This window comes from Podarcis melisellensis (assembly GCF_964234715.1).
Source record: "Podarcis melisellensis genome assembly, chromosome: 14".
In the NCBI taxonomy this organism is placed as follows: Eukaryota; Metazoa; Chordata; class Lepidosauria; order Squamata; family Lacertidae; genus Podarcis; species Podarcis melisellensis.
In genome coordinates, this window is record NC_138546.1 from 6,146,473 (window position 1) to 6,172,098 (window position 25,626).

Genomic DNA, 25,626 nt, shown 5'->3' on the forward strand with positions numbered 1-25,626 from the left:
TTTATATACCACCCTATAGCCGGGGGTCTCGGGGCAGTTCACAGAATAAAATCAAGATACAAAACCACACCCAACAAAAATAAAACCACAACCCAATAGCCAAAACCCCCACATTTTAAAAGTGCATAGGATGTAAATTGGATCAACCAAAGACCTAAATAAAGGTGTATAATGAAGGCGCCAGGCGAACTTCCCTCTCGAGGAGAAGGCTTACAAAGGAGGACCTCAGAGGATGATCTCAGGGTCCGGGTAGGTTCATATGGGAAGAAGCGGTCCTTGAGGTATTGCGGTTCTGAGCCGTTGCTCAAATATGAGCAACCAGAGAAGATGGTGCCCCTTTATTGCTTCCCCTTATCTGCTTCTTTCTCTCTCTGGTTAACTGGGGGAAGGGAGAACAGGTGTGTAGAGGAACACATTGATCCTTTGGTGTGAATACTGGATCACAGACTTGTGCCAGAGATTTCAAAAATTCTGCCACTTTAAGCCAGCAACCTCTGATCATGTGCAGCGTGCTTTTCTTTTTCTGATTAAAAAAACCCCATTTCCCATCAGAAAAGAAAAAGCACTCTGGACATGATCAGAGGACAGATTGGCTTCAAACCCACGTCCATACTGTGCTTCCTCTGAAAGGGATCTTCTTTGGAAAATGAAATAAAAACAATACTACCACAGTGCTATCCAATGATCATTTTGTCCTAAGGATAGGAGAGATCCAGCTTTCAGAAAGTGTTTTTCCCTTTGCTGTTTGTCCCTACCGACTTACTAGATAGTTTAAATTGATGCTTATTTTTTTAAAATGAAAACCACTTGAATTAAATAGCTCTTTGTTTCTACCACGACAGGAGATCACTTCTGTTGCCCCATCCATTCCTGGACCACCGGAGAAAACCTTGCTGAAAATGTACTGAAATACAGGTAGAAGGAAATGAAAATCTGCTGGGGGTGGGGCGGGGTCTGCTTGTTGGTGTCCCCATTCCAGGGGCACTGTCTAGCAGAATCAGAAGCCAAAGGGCCTGATACAAAACAGGAAAGGAGCTGTCCAGAAGGCAGCTAAACTAGGAGCAATTCCAACGAGAGTTGGAGGACTGTGCCTGGCTGCTCCAGCCTTCCTAGGGTCCTGATCCTGACCATTATTATGGCATCAGTTCCTCCTTCTGCACAGAACTAGGACAGAGGATGCCTTGTGCTGCCAAATGAGTACACACAGGTCCCGCTTTCTGAATGCAATGAGTTCCTATTAAATCGCTCGTTAGGCGAGCGTTCGCATAAAGAGCTGTCGATTTTCATTATTCCCTAAGGGAGCATTTTGAATCCATGATTTTTCCAGTCTCTCTCCCCGCTCCCTGCTTGGTTTTTTCCTTGAAATGGCTGAAGCCAACCAACAAAAGAAAGAAAAAGGGAAACCTGATTTGTCTGAATCCTCCTGCTCCATGATTTGTCCAACCTCCCTCCCTCCTTCCTTGCATGGTTTCTGCCCAAAAATGGTTGCTGCCAACCAGCAAAGTACAAGCAAGGAAGTAAGTAAGGAAGAGGGCAAACTCTGGCTGTTCGGATACCTGACTTAGCTGTTTGTGTAGCAAGCTTTGGGGCATAATTCTTTGCGTTCAGATAACTGAATTTGTGGCTATTGCGCCTCCTGACAGCAGGACCTGTATATACTGTGCCAATGGCACTATGCCCAATAGAATCTGGAGAGTCAAAAGTTGATGAATAAATCCAGGGTGGGGCACATTAGGTCCCCTGATCTGAAGGTTCGCTAGGTAGGGTATTGCCATAGCTGTCAACTTACAGATTTGAAAATAAGGGAGCAGCAGCCTCGAAAATAAGGGAGCAGCAGCCAAAATAAGGGATTTTGCTATTGTAAAGAGTTACATACATTGGTAGGATTGACAAATGCTGTCAATCCGGCATGAGGCGGTTGCGGCAGGGCGGTGGCTGCTGAAGCGCCGCCCTTCTGCGTCCCTCCCCATCTCCTCCTCTTCCTCCTCCCTCAGGCCGCTTCCTCGGCTGCCACCACCGCTGCCGCCCCTGGGCTCGTGGGCGGCATGGGCGAGAGTCTCTCTCCCTCCCCCCCTCGGGTGGGGAAGGGCCGATGGAACTCCTCACAGCAGGATGATGGCGCCAGCGCTCTCTCTCACTCTCGCGGCAGAGGACCGCGAGCTGCTGCTTCCCTCCCGAGCCAGGCGAGCATGAAACCCGGGAAATTTAAGGGACATCATCAATAAGGGACAGCAGCGGGACATGGCGCTGTGATAAGGGAGTTTCCCGCCAAATAAGGGACGGTTGACAGCTATGGGTATTGCCCTGGATTATGATGTCAGGGGTTCCCTCTCCCCACCCCCCACCTTGGTGCTCTAATGGGGTCCTCCCATCAGGAGGTCTCGTCTGATTCCAGCTCTGAGAATGAACTGCTCCTGACAACTGAGCATCCAGTTGAAGTTACCTTTTGGGACTTTGATCTCTGCTGATCCCCAGTGCCCTACTCCTTCCTGGATTTTAAGCACCCAGAACGGCTCAGGACTGATCCTTCTTCACAGGGGGCTTGCAGAGGGATGGCGAGGCTGGTCAGTCGCCATGAAGGACGGCACCCAGTGGGCTGAGCTGGCCGGCCACGACTACGTCTTGGACCTGGTGTCCGACCTGGAACTCATCCGTGGCTTCCCAAAGCATAAGTCCTACTTCATTGTTGCCTCAGAAGGGCCGGAGAGAAATATTGGCAGCAAAGCGTAAGTAGCAGAGGCGACCTGCTAGCTCTTTCTCTGAACGGTTCAGTGCAGTTTCAAGAGCATAATATAATGGACACAGGTTGCGGAAGATTTTTGGAAGGGCAGATCCTGAAGAGAACAAGGCTGGGTGTCATCTTAGCGTGAAAGTGCCAAACCCTTGTGCTTGGGATGCCCAGAGATTAGGGACTGCACTGCTGACACAAGCTTGCTTTCTGTTTGGCCCTGAGGGATAGATAAGTCGGTAGAGCATGAGACTAAGGGCGGTGGGTTCGAGTCCCAGGTTGGGTGAAAGATTCCTTCATTGCAGGGGGATGCACTATATGATCCTTGCGGTCCCTTCCAGCTCTACGGTTCTGATTCAGTACAGATGTGATACTGCCCTGATGTTATCCTGTTGTTGTTTAGTCGTTTAGTCATGTCCGACTCTTCGTGACCCCATGGACCAGAGCACGCCAGGCACTCCTGTCTTCCACTGCCTCCTGCAGTTTGGTCAAACTCATGTTCGTAGCTTTGAGAACACTATCCAACCATCTCGTCCTCTGTCGTCCCCTTCTCCTTGTGCCCTACACCTTTCCCAACATCAGGGTCTTTTCCAGGGAGTGTTCTCTTCTCATGAGGTGGCCAAAGTATTGGAGCCTCAGCTGCAGGATCTGTCCTTCCAGTGAGCATTCAGGGCTGATTTCCTTCAGAATGGAGAGGTTTGATCTTCTTGCAGTCCATGGGACTCTCAAGAGTCTCCTGCAGCACCATAATTCAAAAGCATCAATTCTTTGGCAATCGGCCTTCTTTATGGTCCAGCTCTCACTTCCATACATTACTACTATGGTAGTGATAACTAGGATGTTATCCTAGTTGCTGCCACAAAGGATGTGGCTTTTGAATCTATGCCTTTACCTTGAATACCAGTCAGATCTGCGCATGGTCAGGATCTTCCCATTTGCTAACCCAGCCTTAGGAAATATTTCAATATGCCCACTTCCAAAAATATAAACAATATTAGCAAAAAAAGGGGGGGAAGGTACTAGTAATAAAGGCTGTTCAGCAACAACAAAACTATTTTAAACATGTCAGAAAAACTGAGAACCCTTTAAAATATGAGGCTCTTTTAAAATCAGTGGCACAGCCAACAACACTACCACTACTTTCAGCCCCCCAGGCACCCCCTTAGCAGCAGGGGTTAAAACTCCCCTATGCCATTCACAAGCTCATTTTGGAACACAACACAAAATGGGAAGGGAAGGAATCCCAAAGAGCACAGCATTCACATAGTTCTCTGCAGGGTGTACCCACAGCCCTCTCTGGACAAGGGTTCATGACTCGCCCAGGGAGGGCAATAATCTCTTGCCAAGCAATGAAAGGGAGGGGCCACGACAGGCAAAACAAGGCACCCTTGTGGACAACCTTTCAGGGTGGTGGATGGAGCCAGAGAGGAAAAAATGGGCGGAGCAACAGCTGTGACTCTTGCCTTCGTGCAGGAGGTTACATTTCAGCATGCAGAAAAGCAGAGGTTTTGACACGCACCTTTCCACCCAGGCGAGCAAGAGGCATTATCTTAGTTCGGGGACATGCTCCTGCCATGCCAAAAGCACTTAAGGGCACAAAGCAGGGCTCCTCGGGATGGGCTTAAGGAGAGTCCCCAGGGCTGGATAGAGAGGTGTGAAGGACCACAAGCAGCCCACAGACTGGAGGTTGCCCACCCCTGTTGCCCACCCCTGTTTTAGAGTTTAGAAGAACAGTGTGCAAACATGAAACTCTGCATGTGCTGAATCCCCCCTGCAAATAATAAAGATTTCCAGCTGGAGTTTTTATTTTACCTTGACATTTCCCCCTCTGCTCACTCTCTCTCCTCTTCTTGGTGCCACCCCCAATTTGAAACATGGTATTGTCTCCCCTCTCTCTCTCCTCCTCCTCCTCCTCCTCCATCTCCCATTGCTCTCCTTCCCTTTTATCCTTAGAGTATTCAGGCACAGTTTGGATTCTGGTGAGAAGGTTCCTCCTCCGCCACTTATGAAGGCCCCTACAGTGGCCCCCACCAACCTGCCAGACTCAGAAGGATATTGCAGCCATGGTAAGGACCAAAGGTTCGTCCACCCTTCACTGGTCCCGCGCCTAGAAAGCAGGTTTTCTGCTTGTTCTGTGCCTTCTAGGCATGGATCCAAGCGGTTTTACATTTGCCCTGATGCTTTCATTGTGAAAACCTGCTCTTTAGCGCTGAATCGGAGCAAACATCAATCACGGAAAACTTGATTGGCATTTGCTCCGATTCAGCAGTAAAGAGTAAGTTTTCCTGGAGGGAACTTGGAAGAAGAGTGAATGTATGGACAAGCCCTGAGCTTGCCTGTGTGTGTGTGTGTGTGTGTGCGCGCGCGCGATAAACATCTACCTGATATTCAGAAGACATCTGAAGGTAGCCCTGTTCAGGGAAGTTTTTAATATGTGACATTTTAGTGTATCTTTCATCTTTGTTGGAAGCCGCCCAGAGTGGCTGGGGAAACCCAGCCAGATGGGCGGGGTACAAATAATAAATTATTATTATTATTATTATAACAAAAGATCATAACATCGCTCATAGAAAAATGTCGCCCCCCCTGCCAGCCACCTGATGTCACCCATTTTTGTTAAATTTGAGAGCATTTGCACCCTGCTCTTCAGCCAAAAGGACTCCCAGAGTGACTTCCATGCAGTCAATTAAAACCAGGCAGTCCCTGCTTTGCAGACTTGCAATCCAAAAAAGGAAAGAAAAGCACAGTACACAAGGGTAAAAGCAACAGAGAGGGTATCAAACTCAGGCACCAATTCTTAAACAGTTGCTCTTATAAATGACCAGCTGGCACAGTGCAGGGGCAGGACCTGGGCTTTTGGCAAAGCTGAGCCTTCAGAGTCCCATCTCTCCCACTGAGGCAGCCTGATGGAATGGCTGCCCCCAGCTGGCAGCTGAGGGGAGAGGAGGCCAGATGGAGCATTTTCCTTTGCGTGCATAGTTCAAACTTTTCGTGCTGCCTCTTTGCAAGCCACAACGAACAGCTGATGGACACAACGGTGTCTGGGTGGCAGAAGCAGCATCTGTTGAAAGTCCCTCTTTGTCCACTATCTCCCCTCCTTGCCCTGTGATATTTGTTTTATTGGATTTGTACAAACTAAACACAACAAGAACAATAAAGAAATAACACTCAAACCCAAACGGAGGCAAACTCAGTTAACCCAAGACCCCATTGCTTCCATTGTGAAAGTATCGGTTATATAAAAGATGGGTTGACCCAGGAGGTCATTCCACCGTGATCTGTGTGGGGCAGGTGGCTGGTAATTATGTTCCTTCGTCACAGCAGATGTTAAAAATCTCTGCCTGTCCACATCAAAAGGATCAGCTTGAATAGTGTTCACCTGTACTTCCTTTGTGCAGTCAATGTTCCATCAAAGCCACAGACCAAAGTTGTGGGTGCAAAGTTTCAAACACATTAGAAACCGGGGCTTGCCAACTCTTCTACCCAGCTTACAGGAGCATTTCTGATTAATCACCCTGGCAACCCTGATTTTGGGGCTGAGGGACCCCATGGGAATCATCACATTATGAGGACTGCTTTTTGGCTAATTCCCTTTTATTTGTCTTTCTGAACCCGGAAGCAGATTCGGACACGTTCAGCGAGCCCCGAAGCCAGAAGGGGTTGGATCATTACCTCGACAGCCTTTTTGACCCTGTTCTGTCCTATGGGAATGGGGTAAGGAAAGCGCCGTCCCCTCCCCAATCCCCAGACGCAAAGTGGATGCTACACAGTCAGGCCCAGTGTCCTGTTTCTCAAAGGACACCTAATTCTCAGAATGCTGGAAGGGAGATTTCTTCTGGTGTTAGCGGACAAAAAAAGGTCTCTCTCCCAAGTGGCAAAACAGATTGTTCTGAACCTCAGATTTTAAAGAAAGAAAAGAAAAACGAAGCAGGAGGTGCAGTGGCGTAGCGTGGGGGGTGCAGGGGGGGCCGGCCACACCAGGCGCAACATCTGGGGGTTAGGGTTAGGGGGCGCAAATCCACGGGTTAGGGGGTGCAAATTACTTGCCTTGCCCCGGGTGCTGACAACCCACGCTACGCCACTGCACTTGCTTGCTTGTGATGCATTTTGTGTTCTCTCGGTGCCAGATTTACGTATAAAAATGAGGAACGTGAGAGAAGCCAAAAATTCACCTGTCCTTCGAACTGGGCTGGGTGGGCAGAGAGGTTTAAAGCCTCTGATTGACTCTGGCGCCACCTACTGATCTGCCCTACCAGCACCAATGGGCACTGGCCACCACTGATGGTGGTGATATTAACAATGACTGTGATATAAATAAATAAATAAATAAATGGCCTTCATGTCAACCCAGAGCTGAGGTGTTGTCTGGATTCTCTGTCAAACATGGCAGCTAAAAGGACAGCAATTCCCAGGCTCAACCGCTAGTGAGGGAACAGTTACCCCAGAAGCAAGACAAACTCCCCCACACACAAACCACTGCACCAAATGTTGGCATGATGCAGGGACAACATTTGCAACAAGGCAGTATGAAAATACCTAGATGGGAAGACTGGTTCCCATTCAGGCCTTGGAGTTTGTCATGCTGGGGAAAGGCCTAGAATTTAGGCCTTATTTCATTTGCGCCACCCTCCTCCCCCCAAGCGCCAACGCTTATTTGTTCCCTCCTGGCCCAGGAACTGGAGAAGCCGGCTGCCGTCTCCCACAGGATGAAGGGAGGAGGCCAGATCGGAGCGGGGAATGGAGGCCAGAGCGATGGAGACGGTGTACCACCTGAGGGAACCCAAACAGCCGGTGAGTGTAGGCAGGGCTGCCTTCCACGGCCAAACGGTGAGCAACCTAAGTGAGGTCAGCTGTGAATCAATGGATGTGGAATTGTTCCCTTGGAGAAAAATGGAGAGAAAGCTTCCTTTGGTGATTTCTTCAAAGCCTGGTCTTCCTAGAGCATGGGCAGCCAAGCTGGTGCCTTCCAGAATCCTCCAGAAGCTGTTGGACTCTTTGTCCCAGCTGGCATCGCCAATGGACAGGGGGCTGGGAGTTGTAGTCCAACAAGACCTGGAAGAGGCACATGTTGGCTACGCCAGTCCTAGGGAGGGGTGTTCTCTGTCCTTGGACACCTTTGAAACATCCAAGGAACATCAATATGACAACGATTTGTTTCGTTTATGAATCACTTCCCATTAGGCTTCCCAAAGCAATGTACAATGCAATAAAAACTTACATAGAACAATTGGATATAAAAGAAAAAGCTGAAACATTTACATATGCAAGACATTTAAAGACCAATTTATAGATACAAAAACAACTAACCACACATATATAAAAGCAATTCAAATTTGATCCAGATATTAGCTGGGATTGAACCTATGACCTTCTGCATGCCAAGCAGGTGCTCTTGCCCTGAGCTATATCTCTCCCTGACCACAGCACCCGTCACCCCACCTTTGTAAAAAAGTCCTTATTAACAGCGTCTGTATACCACACAATAACTGACATTGTTTCTATTCCCCGCAGCAGCAACAAATGAGGCCTTGTTGTTGGCACAGCAAGCTTTCCGTAACCAGCAGGAGTTGCTTCTGGTAAGTAAAGGCAGGACTCAGGCGTCATACATGGGGGGCGATGGCATCGTTCGAGGGTCTGGATAAGGAATGAGCCATCTTATAGAAGTGATGCTATAAAAGGGCCGTGCATTCCTACGTTTGGCGAACTGTGCTTCCAGTTCTAAGCCAGCGCCCTGTCCTCCTTTCCCCATGTACAGCATTCACAAGTGACGTGCTCAGCAGACTAACAAACAGTCTTCTTAACCTCATTTCTGTCACATCTAAGTGCACCCACAATGGTCCTTCCTTCCTTCCTTCCTTCCTTCCTTTTGCTTTAACTCCCCGGGATCATAGGATGTGCCTTTTAAAATTGGCCACTCTCTCTTTTCCGTCAGGGTTCCTGCACCTTTAACTGCCACTTGGCACCCTGCTGTTAAAAGCGCAGGAGCCCTACTGGAAAAAGAAGGGTGGCAACCCTAACCCCTGCCCTTTCTCTCTGGGGCAGGCTCAACACATGTCCCAAGTGGAGGCTCTCCGGCGACGGCAGCAAGCCGCTGTAGCAGCGTTGGCCGGTGCAACCTCACTCAGTGCAAACCAGTACTCCAGCCCCAGGTCCCCCCAGCACAGAAGCCCTTCCAGGACCCAGAGGAGCAGCACCTTTGATGCCGGGCCTCAAGGGGGCCTACCTCCCCAGGTGAGTCTCTTAGGCGTACAGGTGATAAGACACAAACAAGATGCTTGCGGTCCTTGGTTCTCTGGTCAGTGGCTAAATACGAGGTGGACGGCCCTCTGGGCCCCCTGTTACCCAGAGATGGTTGTTGAGCGCAAGACATAGCTGGCAGTGACACATGGCTGCATCCCCCCCCCCAGTGCATCACTGGTTGCAGTGCCTCCTCCAAATGTTGGAGTGGCCCCCACCCTCTGTCCGTCTACCTCATCAACGTCATTATAAGCATCTGCTGCCACCGCCGCTGCTCCCCCTCTTCATCTCTGCCACCTACTTCCTTATCAGATAGAGCTACTGAGGAAGTAGGCAAGGACAGCTACTGTGCCTCTGTCTTGCCTACAGCTGTTTCTTCCTTCTTTTTTTTATTTTTTATTTATTTTTGTGTAATAATTTTTATTCGTTTTCAATTACAATAACCCAATAAAAGCCTCATTGTCACAATACCAAATTATAATACAATTAATAATGCCAATTGTTCAGATGCCAAATTATATTATTTTGTTGGCCCCCTGCATGCTAGAATTGATTATTTGATAATTTACTTTTAACTCTGCATTCCAGGTACACACCAGTCAGAATAACAAACCCTTATAACCTTTCTTTTTTAAAAAAAATAATAATAATACTGCTTTTATTTATTTTCATGGTACAGAAGATAAATTTTGAGAAAATAATTGTTACAACAATAAACAACAAATAACCTGTCCTAATAAAATTACAGACTATTATCATGCCATGTGCTAAAATTTCACTGGATTGGTCTAAAAGAACACGCCCCATTTTCCCATGAGTGCTGGGTGGATTCTTGCCACAGTCTGAACAATTTATGTATTCAATAAACATTCGCCATATGTTATAAAAGGAATATGGATTGTGTTTGCACTTTGCCACTCTCAGCTGACATGTTAGTTTCTCAGCCATGCTATTGACCATACTCTGTTACACCAAGAATCAATCTTCAGCCCAACACCAGATTTCCAACACCTGTATGGAAACAGTCAATAGAAAGGTTAAGAGGTCATCTTTAGGATAGTCGTGAGCAGACGGGATCCTAAGCCCAAGTAGTGCTAGTGCAGGGGACATTTCAATTGTTTTGTTGCATATCAGGCTTATTTCTTTGAAGACAGCATTCTTCTTTGAAGATGTCACAACACCACCACATATGGTAATATGTACCTTTGACTGTGCATGACCTCCAACAATTGGAGTTGACTTCCTTGCACGTTCGGGATAGCCGCACCGGTACATAATGCCACCCTTCTAATCCCTGCCAAGCTAGAACAGGGGCCGGGGGAACAAGCAAGTTGTAGTGTCGAAGAAGAAGAGCAGGCGCAGGGGGGTCGTGCCAGTGGGTCCCCCTGCTCTGGTGCGTCTCCTCGACAGTTATGCCAGCCTTTGATGACAACCCTAGAAGGTTGCACAGGTCTGGCTTGTTCCCTTGCGGCCCAGAGGCTGCTTCCCTCACCTCTTCTGAGACACCGCGTGCTTTTGCTGAAATCTTTGTGCCCTCCTTTAGGTGACCTCGAGCTGCCCGACACTGGATACCTCTCTGCCCGTATTCATTTCACTCACCTCCAAAGCTGGCCTGGCCATCACCGCTGGGTTTTGTTTGGTTTTTTTCAAGCTGCGTGCCCAGTCGGGAACGGCAGGTCTTCAAATCCACAGTTCTGCGGTAGAGCAATGGACCAGGTTTGGTGGAGCTGGGGAGGGGAGGGAGCAGTTTCAGGAGGGGCTCTGGGCACACCCAAATATCCAGGGAATGGCTTTTAAGTGTGGGGAGAAGACCCAAGAGAGAGGGCTTGGGAATGGTCTCAGTTTGGACTAAGTGGCTCAAGAGTGCTGTTCTAGATTTTGTTCTAGCTCCCAGCTCCAGAATTCTGAGGCTGCGACTCATCCCAGTGTTCAATTTCACCCCCTCCGTGGCAGGGAGAAGCCGAGAAAGGGCTGGTAGACGGCTCTGCAGCATCACCGAACCTTACACAAGACATGCCGTTCTTTCAGAAATCTGGTAAGGAGTTTCTGTTTTCGCCAGTGGTGGCTGGGGCCCGAGGCAAAAACAGGGAGAGCAACGAATGCCATTTTTACCTTTGCGCAGTAGACTATTTTCTACTGACACTCACCCCTACCCCCATTCAGGGAAGCAGAGAGGCATTATCAGAGTTGAATGACACATGCCAGCCAGGCAAAAACATGTGGGGTGCGAGCCATGGCTGGGTGTGGACTGGGGAGGGTTCAGAGAGCCAGAGAGAAAGGCCTGGAGGCCAACATGTGGCCCCTGGAGCCTGAAGTTCCTCAACCCACAATTTATACAAACAGGCCACTGTTGTCTCGCTTCTTTTTCTGTCCCTCCTTGCACAGATCCCGCCTCCAGGCTGCGTGCTGGTGAGCTTGTCCGCCACTCCAAGCTGAACTCGGAGTACATTCCGGAGCCGACGCAGAACATCCGCAACATTATCAAGCAGTACCAGCAACCTGCACGCATCCCAGAACCCATCAGGTCAGATCCAAGCTCATGAAAGCTGGCACCTCTTCCAGTCTTTAGGCCCCGGAAACACACAGTTGTGCCAGCTCTTGCTAACATGGAACCTACATGTGCAAATAATGTCAGAGACTGGCAAGACGCTGGAGGGTGCACACCGGGGGGAAGGAGGGCTGGCATCTGACTTGGGAAAGGGAGCCAGTGATTTGTGGGGATCTGTACCGGCCAGGAGGCAAGAGTCAGAGGCAGGGGAAGCTTCAGAGCTGGAGGGTGGAGCGCAGGATGGGTCGGAAGAAGAGGAGAAAGAGGCAGGTCAGGCAAGTGAAGGGCTGGGTGCTTCCCCACCCTCTCCTGCACCGCTGTCTCGCAGAACCAGGAGGGGAATGAAAAGGGTGGAGCAGAGGCAGCTGTCACACAGGTGCGGTCTCTGGGTGTGTGCATGCATCCCATCAGGGGAAGGTACATAAATTTGGTGGAGGGGGAGTGCTCCCCTGCTTTTGAAGCTGCTCCATAGAGCAAAGACCTGGGAATGGCTGCCAAGACACTAAATTGGTTTGCATGGGTATTCAGAGCTGCGGAAATTGCTGCAACTGTCAGCTTTGACAATAAATGCTGTGTGCATTCTTTTGGCTAGGGAGTGTCCTTGAGAAATAATATTACCAATAAATAATAATAGACAGCCGTACAAGTTACCGTAGGCCCTCCAGATGTCCAAATAAGCACCCACCTGAAATGGATGCCTATATGAGATATAGCTGAATGTGGCCGGGGGCAGTGAGGTCCATGGTGTAATAGACGGTGGGTGTTTATCCTTCCAGGTTCAAAGTTTAAGTCTCCTAATGCAGCCACAAACCACCGGCTTGCTCAACAATCCCGAACTTTCAAGACGGTGCTTGTGGGGGTTCTACAGGGTGAGTCCTTTAAAAGAGGCCCCATGGAACATTTGTACTCTGTATCCTCGGGGCCTCTTTTAAAGGACTCACCCTGTATTAGAGAGCTGGAGAGGAGTGCTTGCATGAATCCCTTGGTGGTTCTATATCTACAGTGGTGCCTCGCAAGACGAAATTAATCCATTCCGTGAGGCTCTTCGTCTAGCGGTTTTTTCGTCTTGCGAAGCAAGCCCATTGACAGCTTAGCGGATTAGCGCTATTAGCAGTTTAGCGGCTTTTAGCGATCAGCTGTTAAGCGGCTTATCAGCGGATCAGCTGATAAGCGGCTTAGGAAAAGGGGGGAGGGGAAAAAACCCGCAGGAACTCGCAAGAAATTTTCGTCTTGCGAAGCAAGCCCATAGGGAAATTCGTTTTGCGAAGCGCCTCCAAAACGGAAAACCCTTTCGTCTAGCGTGTTTTCCGTCTTGCGAGGCATTCATCTTGTGGGGCACCACTGTATACACCTCCATTTCTTTGCAGGAAGGAAGGCGGGAAAGTATTTGTGAAGAAAATGGATCCCCACGAGGAAGCCTTGATGATCCTGAAAGGACAGCTGGCAGCCACGGAGGCACCAGCGCGGCCTGCTCCGGTATGGTTGGGGGCGACTGAGTACATGCATCACAGGAAGGCAGGGCCACCTTGTGGATTAGGGAAACAGAATGGTTTGTGAGGGAGCATCAGTTGTCTGTATCTAAGCAGTGCCGGCCAGCCCAAGTAGCCTCAACCCATCCTGAGGCTCTGTTTCAGGATGAGGAGAGGAAAGCCAGGTGTGCTGCAGGCAGTGGGCTGCCCCGTGATGGGCCAATGTCAGTGGAAGTCACCTCGAAGGTGAAACACCAAAGGGACGTATCCCTCTGCTGTCTCCCCTTCTGGGACGCCATTGAGGAGCCAAGGACTGCACCCACATGGAAATGGCAGAGAGCTGCTGGAAGGACCAGGAGTGAAAGGCAAGGAAGTGGAGATCTCCCAGGATGAGGAGACAAGGAGAGGAAAGCTCCTGGGGTGGGAGGGCGAGAGGGTCTGTCGTTTTCTGTAGGTGGCCACGACTAAGAGCTACCTTGAAGAGAAGATTCTGTACCTGTGTGCGACCTTTATATTTTGAATACCCTGCTGCAGATTCTCTCCTACTTCTGTGCTGTTGCTGCTAAGAGAATTTGTATTTTGTTACATACTCCTTATTGTAATTGTTGCTGCTGTTGTTTTCCTTTTGCCCTACTTTTCTGACTGGGTTGCCCCAGTTTTAATTGTGCTTATGTAATTGTTTTTTGCTTTTATGTTGCATAGGTTTTACATTATGCAGTATATTTCTGTTGTGGGTTCTAAACTGCCCTGTGGTCTACTGACAAAGGGTGGTATATAAAGTTTAATAATAAGAATAAGAATAATTAATAATTCTGGTTATAATACTACTACTAATAATAATAATAATAATTTATTATTTATACCCCACCCATCTGGCTGGGTTTCCTCAGCCACTCTGGGCGGCTTCCAACAAAACACTAAAATTCAATAACCTATTAAACATTAAAAGCTTCCCTAAGCAGGGCATGTTGTGGATGTGCAAATGCAGCTCTCCTCTCCATCTGCTCCTTGGGATTCTCTCTAGACTACCCCTCCACACACCAGTCACTGTCATAGATTTACATCCCGTTGAGTGTTTTTACCTGGCAGGAATGTATCTTAAACTCAGATAACAATGCCTTTTGCCTGCCGGCTTGGAGAATAGAGAGCTGTGTGTGCTGAAACTACATCTATTGCACCAAGGTGAAATTTGATCCCTTGCTCCACCCACATTTGTTTCTGGCCCCACCCACCACTGGCTCTTGGCTCCTGGAAGGCTTCCCGGAAGGGAATGTGGCCCAAGTTCTGATTTAGGGGCCCACCTAGGAAAGAAGACAGTAAAAGTGCCAGCCCCGTGTGTGTTTCTTGTTACGTGGCGAGTTCCCGACCCCCCCCCCCAAGTGGAAATAATGACACATGACACAGTTATTAAGGTTAATGGGCTTTAAAAAGCCACAACTTTATTGGTTACAGGTGATGAGTGGTATTGACTCAGGCATTGGTCCTAAATCCAACTCCAGCCCGTCTGCTTGAAGTCCGGGAAGGGTTAACCACCAGTAGGGGGAGTCCTGCTCAATTAGGAACTTCCCCGGGGTCACCGATAGGGGGCCTGCCTTAGGCCCTAACCTCCTTAGGCTTCGGACAGGGCCATGCCCCCCGGAATCCTTTACCGGACTACCCTTCAATATGTGGGGCAGGTGATGGCGCTACCTCCCCTCTTCCTTCTACAGAACAATACCAGTGCCTAACCACCAATTCCCAGAAAGTTGTGACGATTTGCCATGAGGTAGGTGAAAACCAAGTGGCTGGTGCCAATTTGCCAAATGGAAAAATTCCTACCAGGCCCCTCAACAGCAACCAACCAAGTTCCATAGCACCTTATATGGTTGGAGGGTGGGAAAACAGGGACAGCTGGCAGGCAGCAAAGAGGGAGATCCCTTTATAGGGCAGGCCACGCCCCCGAACCAGCCGATTGACCGGCTAGGGGGTGACGCGGCCAGGAATCCCCCCAATCGCGCGGGGCTGGCCTCCACCCACCACACACATGAAGGGGCCGTGAATCCCGCCACCCCACCTCCTCCTTAAGGCGGAAGTGGCTTTGGCAAACCAGGACTGGCAGTGCTCCTGCTGAACATGCTCTGAGTGCCAGCTCAGGTTTGCGGCTGTGTGATGTGGGGATTGGCTTGCTTGCAGGTCATCAGGGAGTTGGGAGCCAAGGAGGCAGTAGCCATGGTGAAGCCTGTGACTTGTGCCAAGGTGGCTGTGCCCTCTGCCATCCGCCTGCCACCCGCCATCACCAGATCTTTCCCCGAGGCCTCTCCAGGTAAAGAATGGCTTTGTGTTCTCTGTGCTTGATTCCTTGACTGAGTGAACTGCCTCTTGGCCTGCCTGAGGCCTGGTGTTCACATGCAACAGAATGAGGTGGTGGACTCTGAAGTAAGTTCAGGTGGGAGGTGCCATCTTTTACTTCTCCCTCCTGCGTAAATGCTCTGTTTTTCAGCTACTCGTCCCTCTGTAGCTTGGAGAGCACCTGGACTGGGGGTGGCCAAACAAACGGTGGTTAAGCAAGGCTGTTGGTTTCAGACATAATGCTGGACCATAGTTAAAACAAACCGTGGTTTGTGAGCCAACAGTAAACCATGGCTTTGCTTGTTGCAAGAAAGCAAGCCATGGTTAGTCTACTGGGCTGGGTTTGGATGTTCAAACAAACCATGCTTTGGCTAAACCAGGCCTCAGACATGATACTTGTGTGATCTACCATGGCTCCTTGGATATGGGATGTGGCCTTTCCATACTTAACAGAGAGCCCTGGGGAGCAGGGTGTTCCTTCTCCAGCACAGCTACTGACCAATTCCTCTTTTCTAGTGTCGGTCTCACGTGAACTATCATCTGAGGATGAACTTATCCAGACGCGGCTTCACCGTCGTTGCAGTGAGGAGTTCTATGCATACCGCAATGTCTCTTGGAAAATCTATCTCAGGAAAGAGGTATTTCCCCTGAGTAAGGCTGCTCTCTCCTTTTCCTCATTAACAAGGCGGGGTTGGAAGAGATATGATAAGGGAAGTAACAGGGAACCAGGGAGAGAGCCTTCTCAGTAGTGGCACCTGCCCTGTGGAGCGCCCTCCCTCTATCTACATAAGCTGTGACATGTTTACTTGGGTGGAGAAGGGTGTATAAAGACTGGAGAAAAATAAAATGTACTGTATTTTTTGCTCTATAAGACGCACCAGACCACAAGACGCACCTAGTTTTTGGAGGCGGAAAACAAGGAAAAAAATATTCTGAATCTCAAAAGCCAGAACAGCAAGAGGGATAGTTGCGCAGTGAAAGCAGCAATCCCTTTTGCTGTTCTGGCTTCTGGGATAGCTGCGCAGCCTGCATTCACTCCATAAGACACACACACATTTCCCCTTACTTTTTAGGAGGGAAAAAGTGAGTCTTATAGAGCAAAAAATACAGTACATTTGTTCCCCCACCCACACACTTTCTCTTCTGGCCCCGTCCACCATTGCCATGTGGCCATGTGAAGGTCCATCAGAAGGGAATGCGGCTCTCAGGCTTGGCTTAGATGAACGCACCTTGGTCTGTTCCAGCAGTGCTCTTAGGGTGGTTCTGCTCTCTCCCTGGTCACCTTCTGCTCTCTTTCCTGGCAGGTTTTCTACCCAAAGGACAGCATCAACAATCCTCTTGTGCTAGATCTCCTTTTCCGGCAGGTGAGATTCCGGTTCTGCTTCCAGCTGCTTCGGCGGGGCTGTTCCTCAGATCTTTCCTTGCACCAAGAGGTGCACCCCGGATCCCTTGCAATGCACACAGCCACACGTGACCTGAGAGAGTTCCACCTCGGCATCCTCTCTGAGGATGTCCTTAATATTGTGCATTCATAGTTACTTGAGCTCATGATGGTATCGGGGCAGTGAAGTGTGATCCCACATTGTTTATTATTATTATTATTATTATTATTATTATTATTATTATTATTATTAACTATTAAATTTATATATTGCCCTTCATCCAAGGATCATAGGGCAGTTTGTAGCATAAAAACACAAAAATGCATAATAACATACAAAACAATACCCCCCACCCCTGTTTGAAAGGTAATATAGATGGTTTACTTTGCAAAAGGTAAAGGTAAAGGAGGAAGGTTTTTGCCTGGCACCTAAAGATATGCAATGAAAATGCCAGTCGATCCTCCCTGGTATCTGGTTGGCCACTGTGAGAACAGGATGCTGGAGTAGATGAGCCATTGGCCTGATCCAGCACAGGGTTGTCTTGCGTTCTTACGAGTTTTGGTACTTCTAAAGGAGCCTTCCTGGTGTCCTTCAGATGTTTTGGGTGCCGTCTCGTTGGGACTGATGGGAGCCGGCGTCCAAAACATCTGGAGGGCACCAGGTTGGGGAAGGCTGACGCAATGCGTTTCTCCTCGCAGATCTTCAATGATACCTTGTCCGAGGCCTGCATACGCATCACTCAGGAGGAGAGACTCCGCATGAAGGCCCTTTTCGGTAAGCCTTGTTGTTTCAGCTGGGGGGGCTCGTTATCTTTGGCTCCTCCCTCCCCAATCCTGCCCCAGGGCAACATAAAGCCATAGACCTGAAATGAGTTCCAGGGAAAAAAAGGTCAGCCCATTTGTTCAAGAGCATCCAAGGAGGGACAAGGGAATAAACATTTATATACAGATAAATTATGTGTTTATAATAATTTGCATGGTGTGGAGGAAGTGGCGAGGGTGGGGGGAGAGAGAAATAAGAAGGAAGGAAGAAAAAGAAAGAAAGAGAAGTTATTTTCCATTTCTCATAATGCAATAGCTATGGGGTCATCCAGTGATTGGGCTTTGATTCAGGACAAAGGTGTGTGTTGTTCCCAGAACACCTACTTAATTTATGGAATTCACTGCCACAAGATGTGCTGGTGTCTGCTGTCTTAGAAGGCTTTAGAAGGACATGAGACAGATTCATAAAGTTGGGGTGGCCCCCCCTGGCCTTCGAGAAACTGTTGAATTTTCTCATCCTTGGCTGCGTTGGCTGGGGCTGAAGTGAAGGCCCAAGACAGGTGTTGATCATCATGTGAGCTGCGCACAGGTGGTCTGAAGCGAGCTACCACCATTCCTGTGGAGCCTCCTTTTATTGAGACAAATATGCAAGCCAGGCAAATACATTTTTGGGCTGTGACCTTTACACATCTTCCGTCCCGAAATCGTGGGGTGGTACAAAGCTATTTTGGCACCTGTTCCACAGCGTCATTTTCCCCTTGCACAGTGTATGACGAATGGAGACAAAAGTCTCATGGGAAAGGGTTACAGACAGGACACCGCTGACTGCTGAGACCGCAAAAGGTCAGACTTAGGAAACAATGTTCCAGACAGCCATGGCTTGTCTGAGGGGGAGTTTTTCCTGCACCCCAGGGTCACACGTGCAGGCAGACTGTGGCTGCCTGCTGGCGGGGAAGTGTGCTCCCTCCGGACCCCACTCCTCGCTCCGCGATATCCCTACATGGGGAAGATAAGAAATAGAGCCCAACAACATCGGCAGGGCCAAAGTTTCCCTATTCCTGTCATAGAGGCTAGGTCTGTTAGTGGCAGCCAGCCACGAAGGCTAAATGGAGCCTCATGTTCAAGGGCAGTGTATCTTTGAATGGTAGTTGTTTTGGCCAGACTCTGGCCTTCCTGTGAACCTCTGGCCTTCTGAAACCATCTGGTTGGCTATTGTGGGAAGGATATGTGGCTAGATTTAAAAATGGGCCTCCTGTAGCCTGTTCCAACAGGGTCCTTCCTCAAAGGCAGGACTTACGGTATTCCTGCCAGCCAAAGTCCTGCCATTAACTTAGGCTTGCCCATTCTCTCACGCTCAAGTAACTGAGGGATCCCATGGGATCCGAGAGTGGTGTAAAGCCAGCCTCTGTTTCTTTCCTCAGCGGAAAACAAGCTGGACTCCTTTAGTCCAGTGGCCGATGAAAGCGTCAAGAAGGAGATCATCAGCGTTGCCCGAAATGGCTGGGAAGTGTATTTCTCTCGCCTTTTCCCTGCTACGGTAAGAAGCATCCACATTTGCACCCTTATTGCAGCAAAAAAAAAAATATCTTCTGTGGGAGCTGCTTAAATCCAGGCAAACTGAGTAGATGAAAGAAGGGGAACCTGGTGCCTTCTAGATGTTGCTGAACTCCAACTCCCATCATGCCTGGCCATTGGCCATGCTGACTGGGGCTGATGGGAACTGGAGTCCAACAACATCTGGGGGTCTATAGGGTTCCCCATCTCTGTCATAGGACAGGATCTACTGCTTTAGCCACTGTTCTGTCCTGCTCCCACCCAAGACATGCAGACAGAGCCTCTTGTGAGCAAGAAAGACATCTTTATTCAGGCGGGTAACAGTTCAGGATCAGCATCAGAAACAGAGCCCAGAAGCCACAATTCAGGAGTTCAGAACCAGGCAGAAACTCTAAAGAGAATAAAACAATTTTAAAATTCTGAAGAAATGTGCATGCACACGAAAGCTCATACCAATAACTAACTTAGTTGGTCTCTAAGGTGCTACTGGAAGGATTTTTTAAAAAAAAAAATTATTTTTTTATTTTTTTTATTTTATTTTGTTTCTACAATTTAAAAAGCCAGCATAAACTTTGGAGCTCATGGCACATTGAATCTGGGCAGGCACCTTTGCTGTACTGCTGTTGGTATCTGTTAAAAATAATTTTGTTTAAGCAGTCTAACCAGACATGTACATTAGACATAATATATTGCAATATATTACTGCCTTGTGGGTGCTCTACTAACTGGCCCTTTCAGCCTTTGTTTCTTGATGGCCTATCCCCACCCAGCTATGCCAAGATGGGCTGCCTTGCTATCCTTAAACCAGCAGTGTTTGCTGCAGTTTTAACCAAACCTTGATTAATTCTAACTTTGACTAATTCCAGGAATTATGGGTTTCCCAACCCCCACAAACAGTGAGGGCCTGAACACATAACAAGGGAACAACCTGTTCTCTTTTTATTTCTTTTGGCTATCTTCTTTTTAACATCAGATTCCATCTGCAATTTTAGTGTATATTTTCTGTGCTTTTTAAATTATTTACTTATTTTATTATTATTAAATTTGCATGTCGTCCTTCATCCGAGGCATTGCTCTCTCTTAGATGCCCCTAACTCTCCAGGCTCACCCTCCCTCCATGAGCTGAGCCATGCCACGCCTAACGGCTCTGTCTCGCTCTTTTCAGGGCAGTGTGGGCACCGGAGTGCAGATCCTGGCAGTGTCTGACACAGGGATCAAACTGCTGCGGCTGGTCAAGGGCACCAACTTACCTGGGGAGCAGCTCCGGGTACTGCGGGGCTACAGGTGAGGCTGCAGGATTGGCCAGGATCCCTGGGAGGAGATGGAAAGGTGAAGGACAGGGAAATGCGGGTAGGTTTAGTGAGGAGTGGGTCTCATCAGCTGGCAGCATCAGGGAAGGGCTGTGTGGCTTGGTGGTGGAGCACCTGGTTTGCATACAAAAGGACCAGTCCATGGCATCTCCAGGTAGGGGTGGGAGACCCTCCTGCCTGAAACACCCTGGAGAGCCGCTGCCAATCAGTGTAGGCAGCACTGAGCCAGATGAACCAAAGGTCCGACTCGGCTTGTAGGGGAATGGCTATAGCTCATTGCTGTGGTCTAAACCACTGAGCGTAGGGCTCGCCGAACAGAAGGTTAGCAGTTCGAATCCCCGCAACAGGGTGAGCTCCCGTTGCTCTGTCCCAGCTCCTGCCAACCTAGCAGTTCAAAAGCACATCAAAGTGCAAGTAGATAAATAGGTACCACTGCGGCAGGAAGTTAAACGGCAATTCTGTGTACTCTGATTTCCATCACGGTGTCCCATTGTGCCAAAAGCAGTTTAGTCCTGCTGGCCACATGACCTGGAAAGCTGTCTGTGGACAAATGCCAGCTCCCTTGGCCTGAAAGCAAGATGAGCGCCGCAAACCCCATAGTCGCCTTTGACTGGACATAACCGTCCAGGGGTCCTTTACCTTTTACTTTACCATTTAAGAGGTGGGTAGCTGGGGATCTCACCAGCAATCCACATTGCAGCGCACCCAGCTGCCCTGGGAGGAAAAGGGACAGGGCTTCTCAGGCCCCAACACAAAAGGCCCTGGGCTTTCACCCTGGGCCATTCCATGACAATGCCCTCAGTCCACAGACAGAGTCTCTCCCTTTGCGGCAGTGCCCCCCATATTCCCCTCTGAGAACCCTGGAGGAAGGGCATCAGCACCACCGTCCAAATGCGCTGTGTGTCCGCCCTTCCTGGATCCACTTTCAGCACCACTGACCTCCAAGCTTGGCCATGAACCCCATTTTCCTTTTTCCACAGCTACGGCGATATCCTCTTTGTGACCACCGGCTCGAAGAACATGCTGGAGGTCAACCTCACCAACGAGAAGCTCATCCTTTTCTCCCCCAAAGCTGCCCAGATTAAGGCACTGATTGACTATTTCCTCAATGAACTCAAAAAGGTAAAAAGATATAGCAGAGACCCTTTCTTTTGGAGCAGCTTGTACCCCTGCTCCCTCAGCCACCCGCCCTTTGTCGTTTCCCCCTTCTAGGATTCACAGTACATGGTTGCGATCAAGAACCATATTACAGACGATAAAAGCCTCTTACGGTTCCATAAAGGAGACATCATTTGCCTGCGGCCAATGGAAGGCTTGGATCAAGGTGAGAGACCAGCAGGAAGTCTGTGGGGGGAGTATGGGAAGCAACACAAAAAATCATGAGCATTTCAGTCTATGTTTCTCTTAACATACAGCCTTTTTCCATCTGCAGTTTTGCACAGTCTACACGTTTTTGCAAGCCATTTACCTGGCACAATCCATTTTTTCTGCATTATTTTCACTAACATATGCAGACTTTCTTTGAATACATCCACATTTTTTGCACACACCTTTTGGGACGGATAACTGTTCCGCAAAATTCGGAGCAGCACCATCAGTCCAAAAGGATTTCTGTGCACGTCTTGTCCCGTGTTGCAGTGCGAGCCCAAGCCAAATTCCTCCCTCGCCGTATTGTGCAGAGAGATGGGATGCATGCAGCCACAACATACGAGGGGCTATTGCAGATTGCAGGTGGATAATGGCAGGTGCAACAGAGTATCAGGGCTGGTCCCTGGTTCACCTGCTCTGTGAATCCGGGAGCCTGCCCAGGGCTAGCTTAAGAGGGTCTTCCATGCCCTCCTTTGACACCGCCGTGACTCTCCCGTCCCCACAGACCGCTATTTCGGCTGCGTGGTGCGGAAGAAAGTGATGCTCCTGGAGGATGTGAAGAAGGGCACCCAGGATTTTGGTGGGTGGCTCTTGCGTGTGGTGATGTGCCCTGTCCCCCTTTCTCCTGTGTGCAGTGGCCTTTCTCTCTCTCCTGGACAAACAGACTCCTGCAAGCTAAAAAGCCTATGCATGCTGCTCTTGCTCAGTGGCAGATCACAGACATGGTACAAGGCAACTTCGCATGTTCCTTCCCTCAAGAGCAGGGTCCCATCTGCACTATACATTTAAAGCACCCTCAAACCACATGGGTGGTGCTGTGGGTTAAACCACAGAGCCTAGGACTTGCCGATCAGAAGATCTACCACCATGAAAGGGGAGGGGGGATATTGACAGCATATAACTCAATGCCTTCTTCCTGATGTAGGCTGGAAGTTTGGTGCCATCTATGGGAAATCGGGCTTCTTCCCTGCCGATTGCGTCCAGCCGGTGGCAGCGCCAGATTTTACCCACCTTCCCACGGAGAAGAAGGAGGAACCCAAGGACAAGCAGGCCAAAGTGGCTGTCCCGGCCTCGGTGGCTGTGGCTGTTGCATCCGCAGCCGTGGCTCAGGAGCTTGACAAGAAGACTGAGGCGAGTGCAACGTGGAGGGAGTGGCCGTGTTTCTCATGCCAGGCCTCAAAGTGAGGTGGGAAGCAGGATTCGGGGCGAGGAAGGAAGCCCCGGGAATGTTGTGATGCCCGCCACTCTCTCACTAAGGTGACCAGAGAGGGAAGACTGCCAGGAAGCCGTCTCTAAAGCACCACACTCTCTTCCTTCTCGCTGTTCATTTTGGGAGAAGAATTGCAGGGCAGTCCAGCCCTACCATTAGGCAGTTGCCTCAGGCGGCAGATACTGGTGATGCAGCAACAGTAGCCCTTTGGCAGTTTCCCCTATGTGCCCTGGCCATTCCTCTCCATTAGAGGGGTGCAGCCTGGAGAGAATTACAGTGGTACCTCGGGTTAAGTACTTAATTTGTTCCGGAGGTCTGTACTTAACCTGAAACTGTTCTTAACCTGAAGCACCACTTTAGCTAATGGGGCCTCCTGCTGCTGCCATGCCGCTGGAGCACAATTTCTGTTCGCATCCTGAAGCAAAGTTCTTAACCTGAAGCACTATTTCTGGGTTAGCGGAGTCTGTAACCTGAAGCGTATGTAACCTGAGGTACCACTGTATGAGGGCCAGACAGAGAAGACCGGGGGGGGGCTGCATCTGGGCCTCAGGTTTTAATTACCGTATTTTTCCATATATAAGACTAGGTTTTTCCCCTAATAAATTACGTCAAAAATTAGGGGGTGACTATACACAGATAGCGCCAAGGCCATTTTCTTAAATCTGAGTCCCCCAAAATAGGGGGCGTCTTATAAATGGAGGCATCTTACAGACAGAAAAATACGGTAATTAATTTAATTAAACCTTGCTGTGCAGAGTGGATGCCTCTTCCTCTGAGCTGCTGGACCCAAGGGAAAGTTGAGCCACTCTGGCACCTGCGTTATAAGGACAACTACATCTGTTATCTCCCTTGCGTGGCGAGTTCCCACCCTCCCAGTGGAAATAATGACACATGACACAATTAATAAGGTTAATGGGCTAAATAATGGCCACAACTTTGTTGGTTACAGGTGATGAGCGGTATTGGCTTAGGCATTGGTCCTAACCGACTATATCCGACTTCAGCCTGTCCGCTTGAAGTCCGGGAAGGATTAACCACCAGTAGGGGGAGCCCTGCTGATGCACATCAACTAGGAACTCCCCTGGGGTCACTGATATGGGGCGTGCCTTAGGCCCTCACCTCCCCAGGCTTTGGACAGCGCCACCCCCCCCCCCCGGAATCCTTTACCGGACTACCCTTCAATATGCAGGGCAGGTGATGGCGTTATCTCCCCTCTTCCATCTACAGAACAATTCCAATGCCTAACTGCCAATACCAAGAAAGTTGTGACGATTTGCTACGAGGTAGGCGAAAACCAAGTGGCTGGTGCCAATTTGCCAAGTGGAAAAATTCCTACCAGGCCCCTTAATGGCGACCAACCGAGGTCCATAGCAAGGTCAAGGAACGAAAACCTTATAGGGCGGGAAGGTGGGAAAAGCAGGAACAGCTGGCAGGCGGGAAAAGAGGGAGATCCCTGGCCGCGCCTGTGTTGAATAGGGCAGGCCACGCCCCCTGAGCCAGCCGATTGGCTGGCCAGGGGGTGACGCGGCCGGGAATCCCCCCTCTGGGCTCCAGCCTCTGCGTGCATAGAGGGGCCGTGAAACCCGCAACACCACCTCCTCCGTAGGGCGGAAGTGGCTTTCCTGGATGGGTATCAGCTCTTCATAAGCCCTCTCCCACCAAGCCCCTGCATTAGAGGAACTGAGAACTGGAAGGAGTAGGCAAAGTCCCAGATCCACCTGGGCTGCAATAGATCCGTGGCCTTATCAGAAAGACTGTGCCCGCACATTCCTGACAAAATCAGGAGACGAACACCCTGGGCCTCTCCTTTCTTTTCCCCCAGGTGTGTCTGGCAGGGAGCGAATTCGCAGAGAGCGCAGAGGGCTTTCAGGGCGCCAAGGACATCAGCCCACGAGGCGGCCCCTTCAACATGCTGGAGTTTTCCAAGAAGTATTTCCGAGAAGGGCAGAGGGCAAAGATGTGAGTGCGTGCGGACGGACGGAGCCCCCTAAGGGCTTGTTTGCCCTCGAGAAACGGAGGCCGTCATCTCAAGTTTGGTGTGTCAGAGTTGGTGTCCCGTGGCTGCAATCCCCCGTGTAAGGAAAGCAAAGGAATTCTGGGGTGCTGCAACCGTTCCCCTCCACCCACCTCAGCATACCAGTTAGTTATAACACCCCTGCTAACGTTTACGGGGTGCGATCATCGCATGTCTTGGGATGACCAAGAGGTAAGTCAAGATGGCCCACTCTTTGCCACGGGCAGTTGGCTCTCTTGCAGCATGTCAACCGCCGCGATTCGCGGAAATCGTTTGCCTCTCAAAGAAGTAAATTGCATCGGAGGTTGAAGTGAGATAAGTTGGGGGGTTGCCTGAACCGGAAAACAGACCCACAAGCTACTGCACCCTATAGCTGGATATGTGTATGTGTGGCAGGCAAGACAGCATGGGATGGGTTTTAACAGGTAAGAGAGGGTATATTAATTGCAATTTCATGTGCCCACATGTGTGGGTTAAGCAGTTTCAAAACCCCATCCTTGGCAGCAAAATTAAACGCATAGGAATTAGGCTGTGAAACCTTGTTTTGAGTGAGTCCAGCTATGGAGTAATCTGGCTTTCGCCTTCTTCCCTTGCTTAACAATGAATCAGGCAACAACTTGTAAAGTATTTTTAAAAATAAATAAATAAAGATTGACTTACTTTATAATCATGCATTGGTTCACAGCAAAGGCAGCAGCAAATCCATGCAGGCAAAAT

At 49.5% G+C, this 25,626-nt stretch overlaps 1 protein-coding gene across 1 annotated transcript in view; it reads left to right on the top strand.

Moving 5' to 3' along the window:
• Positions 1 to 25,626, top strand: part of LOC309357091 (unconventional myosin-XV-like) — a 100,464-nt gene that overhangs the window by 44,105 nt on the left and 30,733 nt on the right. The window contains exons 30-50 of the mRNA XM_081889025.1: positions 843 to 915; positions 2,538 to 2,726; positions 4,682 to 4,794; positions 6,348 to 6,442; positions 7,402 to 7,555; positions 8,240 to 8,304; positions 8,771 to 8,959; positions 10,919 to 11,000; positions 11,351 to 11,489; positions 12,881 to 12,989; positions 15,155 to 15,284; positions 15,827 to 15,948; positions 16,615 to 16,674; positions 17,391 to 17,466; positions 18,875 to 18,990; positions 20,173 to 20,291; positions 21,298 to 21,439; positions 21,530 to 21,641; positions 22,191 to 22,265; positions 22,611 to 22,816; positions 24,718 to 24,854. Of these exons, the coding sequence (XP_081745151.1) occupies positions 843 to 915; positions 2,538 to 2,726; positions 4,682 to 4,794; positions 6,348 to 6,442; positions 7,402 to 7,555; positions 8,240 to 8,304; positions 8,771 to 8,959; positions 10,919 to 11,000; positions 11,351 to 11,489; positions 12,881 to 12,989; positions 15,155 to 15,284; positions 15,827 to 15,948; positions 16,615 to 16,674; positions 17,391 to 17,466; positions 18,875 to 18,990; positions 20,173 to 20,291; positions 21,298 to 21,439; positions 21,530 to 21,641; positions 22,191 to 22,265; positions 22,611 to 22,816; positions 24,718 to 24,854 (2,503 nt within the window). The remainder of the gene's footprint in view (positions 1 to 842; positions 916 to 2,537; positions 2,727 to 4,681; positions 4,795 to 6,347; positions 6,443 to 7,401; positions 7,556 to 8,239; positions 8,305 to 8,770; positions 8,960 to 10,918; positions 11,001 to 11,350; positions 11,490 to 12,880; positions 12,990 to 15,154; positions 15,285 to 15,826; positions 15,949 to 16,614; positions 16,675 to 17,390; positions 17,467 to 18,874; positions 18,991 to 20,172; positions 20,292 to 21,297; positions 21,440 to 21,529; positions 21,642 to 22,190; positions 22,266 to 22,610; positions 22,817 to 24,717; positions 24,855 to 25,626) is intronic.